At 34.2% G+C, this 5,187-nt stretch overlaps 1 protein-coding gene across 1 annotated transcript; it reads right to left on the reverse strand.

Annotated features, from left to right (window-relative positions):
• LOC7478098 (AT-hook motif nuclear-localized protein 26) lies at positions 1-1,867 on the reverse strand. The gene has a single exon (XM_002299548.4). It carries the CDS (start codon positions 1,166-1,168, stop codon positions 260-262), a length of 909 nt encoding a protein of 302 aa, XP_002299584.3. The 5' UTR covers positions 1,169-1,867; the 3' UTR covers positions 1-259.
• Between the last annotated feature and the right edge of the window lie 3,320 nt (positions 1,868-5,187).

Raw genomic sequence — 5,187 nt, forward strand, 5'->3', positions numbered from 1 at the left:
TTATTAACATGAAATCATACCCAAAAGCAATAAAGATCTTAAAATCTACAGTCCTTCAATCATCAATCAGGCATATAATTAAGCTAATTATCAAATGCAAATTAACAACAACTAAAGAAAAAAAAAAATAACAAAACCTGAAAATGCTCAAGTAACAACCCAAATTCCCTAGCTACAAAGCCTGTCGCCTCTTTGGGAAGCTGCAAGTGATCATCGTGGGAAACTGAACTAATTGACATGGCGTTGGATCTATCTTTTGTTAGTATGGTGGTCGACCGGTGGCCCAATACGCCTCAGCTGGTAATTGAATAGAATTGAGAAGATTAGGAGGCAATCCATGAAATAGTTGCGCGTTTTGCTCCGCCATAACCTGATGTTGCTGTGGCTGTTGCTGCTGCTGCCCCACTCCTCCTGGTGACCCCATTCCACCCCCTTGCATAGGCATTTGTGGATCCTCCTCTTCTAGAGGGAGCCTCTCATAAGCAGCATTGCTAAATGAGGCTGCCATAATCACAACTGGACCTGAAGCAGTCAGTGTACCAACAACACTCCCACCCACAACTTGCCCTTGTCCACCAGCTAAATATATGGTCAAGCCAGTAGCTGCGGGTGGAGCTGGGGGTGGCAAAAATGATCCAGCTAGTGACAATATCTCAAATCGACCATGTAAAGTCACAATTGCACCTGGTGAAGCTGGTTGCCTAAGGGTTACATTTGTTACTGTTCCAGTTCCACTCATAATGCAAACCCCTCGTTGTCTCCTCCTAGCAAATGTAGCAACACTCTCAACAATATCACATCCATCAGCAACCTCCATCAAGTGAGTGCGTAGAGCGTTTGCGCTATCCCGTGTGATGATAATTGGGGGCTTAGGCTTGTTCTTGGATCCGGCAGGTCTGCCTCGTGGTCTTCTTGTGATCTCTCCATCTCCATCTCCTGAAGTTATGAGTTCTTGGCCTTCTCTGTTGCCCATGCTATTGTTACTTTCGTCTCGCTCTCGTTTCAGGGACTTGTTTAGCCCACTGCTACTCCCACTCTGCTCATCTTCTGAATTCTGCTGTTGTTGGTGATGAAATTGGTGCTGCTGTTGCTGCTGCTGGTGTAATTGGAAGTCTCGTGTGTGAAAAGGAGGTGGAAGAGAATGGCCATGAGCCGTTACTGGATCCATAAGAGTCTTTCTTCTTTTTAACTTTATGACTTTCTTTTTTAGTAATAGTAATTATATATCTAAAAGAACTCGTTCACATACGAAAAAATATAAGTGGCTAGCTAGAAAATTAAACCCAGAAAATGGAAACACTAGCTAGCTAGGTAGTAATACTAAAGATTCAAGAAAGAGGGCCGCTAGTGGAAGAAGAAAGGGGATAAAATAATAAGACGGAAGACTATTGGGGGGCGGGGTGGTTTCTTTTTTTCTGGCTTCTTTTGATAGTCCAATGAAGCAAGTAATTAGAAGAACCAGATGCTATTATAAGCTAGCACTCACCAGCTGGTTCAGAAAGGAGAAAGATGAGTGGATTTTTGGTGTAACCCATCAAATCCTGAGCTGGATTCTCCATCTATTGATCTTTCAACAAGCTGTAGTGTTTGTGTAGAAGTGTTATAGCTAAGTTTATGTTGGTTTAGTTGGTAAGAGCTTGGGAGAGATGGAAAGTACTGTGTTTTTTCGGGTAGCTAGAGAGAAGGTAAGCAAGTATATTTTTGGATTTGGGTTAGGGTTAGATTGAGGAATAGATCGATCACAAGATAGATAGATAGATAGATAGATGGGTTTGGTTTTGGTAAGGCTGCGTGCATATGGGCGGTGGATGGGTCCCCACCTTTCTCTCTCTTGTCCCCTCCAGCTCTCCACGTTCTCTCTCTCTCTCTCTCCCCCTCCCTCTCTGGTTTATATATGCAGCATTAATTTATAGTACTTGTTAATTATTCATAACTCGACCGAGTCCTTGGCCCTTATCTCCAAGTTTCAACTTTTTAACTCCGTCTACCTACTACCTTCCTTCCTTCCTCTTCTTCTCTTGCTGTTCCGACTACTATAAGGACTCCATGTCATATATATATATATATATATATATATATATATATATCTCTGTGTGTGGGGGGTTTTAGTTGCTTAATTTGCTTCATCTAATTATTATTGCAAGTTCTCCTCCTATAGCATCATAAAAAAAATATTTTCAACATTAACGCACTCAGAGTGCCTTAATCACTGATAAGCAAGTGGAATCTAGATAAACTAGAAATCAAACCTTGTTGTTGACTAAAGTGGTAAAGTTTTGGGTTTGATTCTATCAATATTATTATTTTGAATTGAAATGCAAAGGAGAATCCAAGAAGAAGAAAAAAACTTATTCTATAAGAGTAAATTTACCGTATAGATGATTTTATTTTCTTTAAGAAACGGTGTGTAGAATATAGTTAAGAAAAAACGATATTAAATTAATGGAGTTATAAACTATATATATACAGGTGATGATAAGATCTCTACCAGACATGAATCTCATAGTGATTAATTAGAGCAAAATGACAGCTGGCACAATTAATTAAACTGGACTATGATTGTGTTTATAAGTTGAGAGAGAGAGAGAGAGAGAGAGAGAGAGAGAGAGAGAGTGGGTGGCTTCAAATTTTCATGACCCCCGTGCATGCACCATGACTATATATGTTCTGCAAAAAATCCCCTCCATCGTTTTTTCTCTAGCTATTATGAATGCTCACAGCATGCATATGTGTCTCTTCCCCCGCTCCTTGCGGGTCTATTTCAACTCCAACTTTATCATCACTTCTCCTCTCACGGACATTAACATTAACAAAACACTAGAGGCGGTGCTTTAATTTCGCACATAACTATTCCTACTTCAATGTTTTGTTTTGTTTTAAATTTATATTTTTTTAATTTTAATTTTAATTTTATCTTTTAATATTTTGTTAATTAGAGATTGAATTTTAATTTTTTTTATTTGTTTTCTGTAAAATTATCTCAGTCTTATGACCCGGATTGCGGATTTAATAAAATAATCCTATTGACTCAGGTTTTTTTTTTTCTCAATTATCTTTTTTCCTTCAACTTCATCGTTCAATATTTTATTGATTAAAAATTAGACCTCATGATTTATTTTGATTTGCTTATATAAGGTTATATCGGTCTCATGACCCGAGTCACGGGTTTGGCAAGCTAACCCGGGTAATATTTTTTAGTTATTTTTTTAATTGATTTTTTTTAAGTTTCATCCTTTAACATTGAATTGGTTGAGGATTATATTTCATAATTTGTTTCGACTTACTCTTTCTATGAGGTTATCTCGGTCCTATGACCCGGATCACGAATTTGGTGGGTTGACCTGGGCTGACTCAGGTTTTTTTTTAATTGATTTTTTTTCTCGATTTTATCTTTCAACATTGGGTTGATTGAGAATTGAGTTTCATGATTATTTCAATTTACTTTCAATATGGCTATCTTAGTCTCATGACTTAAGTCGTGAGTTTGATGAGTTAACTTGAACTTACTTGGGTCTTTTTGTGAGTTTTTTTTTTATAAAAAAACTCATCATTCAACATTGAGTTAATTGATAATTAGTCTTCACATTTTTTTTGTTTGCTTTTATGTTAGGGTTGTCATGGTCTGAAGATCAAAGTTATGGATTTGACAGGTTAATCTGAATCAATTCAATATATTGTCATTTCAATATTTTAAAAAGACCATCTTAATTAATTTTTTTAGTCAAAATATATTTTTACCGGTTATTCAAGTTATCTTTGGATCTATCAAATTGGTCAGGTTATATCAAGTCAACCCACACAATTTTATTTTCTAAAAAAATTTAGCAACACTTGAAATATTTTTTTTTATGTTAAAAAACATTATACAACTCGCATTTTAGGACGGGAAAATGATCTAATGGACATCTAATGTTGATGATTTATGTTCGAGGTTAATTTAACTTCCACCATTAATTACTAATATTTTGTGTACGCTTTCTAATAGCTAAGCTATTCTATCACTCCATAATATATTATGCGCAATATGTAGCAGGTTTTTCCCATTGTAAATAACGTAAAAACATACAAGTACACGGCTGTATTGTCACTTGAAATTGATCATAATTATATAAACTTTACGTACCAAATTGTTATGAAATAAGTATCGAAGAGCTATTCCTGTTCTTTTTTCTTTTGTAAGAGAATTTTGTTTCTCAATTGCTTTCCTGAATTCTTTAGATATTGTATTTATACTAATAGAAAATAAAAAAAAAACAATAGAAACATCGACAAAAAATATTTAATGGTTGTTTACCAACGAAAAGACAAAAGCAATGATGGAATAAAAAAGTTTCGTTGACAATTTTTTCATCATTGTTGATGTGTCAAATTACCGACATAAATTTCATCGGTGATTTTAAAAGAAATTAAAATATTACAGTCCTCTACTCTCCCCATTTATTATTCTTCTTTAAATTAAAATTACAGCAACCTTCTATCTCCTAAAAAATATCTTGCAAATCCCCCCCATAAATTTAGCCATTGAACCTGTCAGCGCCGATGTAACCTCTCTCCAATAACGTCAGCTTCCCCCTTAGTTCCGTTTCTTATCAAGCTTCACTCCACCAAGTAAACAAACTCATCCATTTATGTTTTAACCCAGTTAAATTTTAAGTTAATTTATTGAAATTTATTTGTGGTATTTGTAATTTGCTTGTATATCTAAGTGTCTTGCTTATTTTATAATGATAATTTTGTTGTATTAATGTATAATTTGTATTTTAGGATTTGTTTGGGATTTTGGAGAAATGAATTTATGTGTAACTTATGTGTGTTAGAATTGAAGAAATGATAGAATATTTAATGGGTACCAATTATTTTGTGTTAATTTTATGTTTAAGTTAAAAATTTATAGAGAATTAACTTTGTGTGGAATTGATAATAGTTAATGGATAATTAGTTGGGTTATAGGGGAAAATAAATTAATGTGTAATTGATAACAATTAGTGTATTGATTGTTGTTATTATTTATTGATGATAGTATGATATAAAAATTTATGATGTTTGTGTTACAAATAGTGATAATGATAGTAGTAGTTATGATGATAACATTTGTAGTGATAGTTATAATAGTAATAGTATCAGTGGTAATTATGACTGTTGTTATGGTAATAATGTTAATTGATAATGGTTATGATGTGATAACTA

This window comes from Populus trichocarpa, chromosome 1, assembly GCF_000002775.5.
Source record: "Populus trichocarpa isolate Nisqually-1 chromosome 1, P.trichocarpa_v4.1, whole genome shotgun sequence".
In the NCBI taxonomy this organism is placed as follows: Eukaryota; Viridiplantae; Streptophyta; class Magnoliopsida; order Malpighiales; family Salicaceae; genus Populus; species Populus trichocarpa.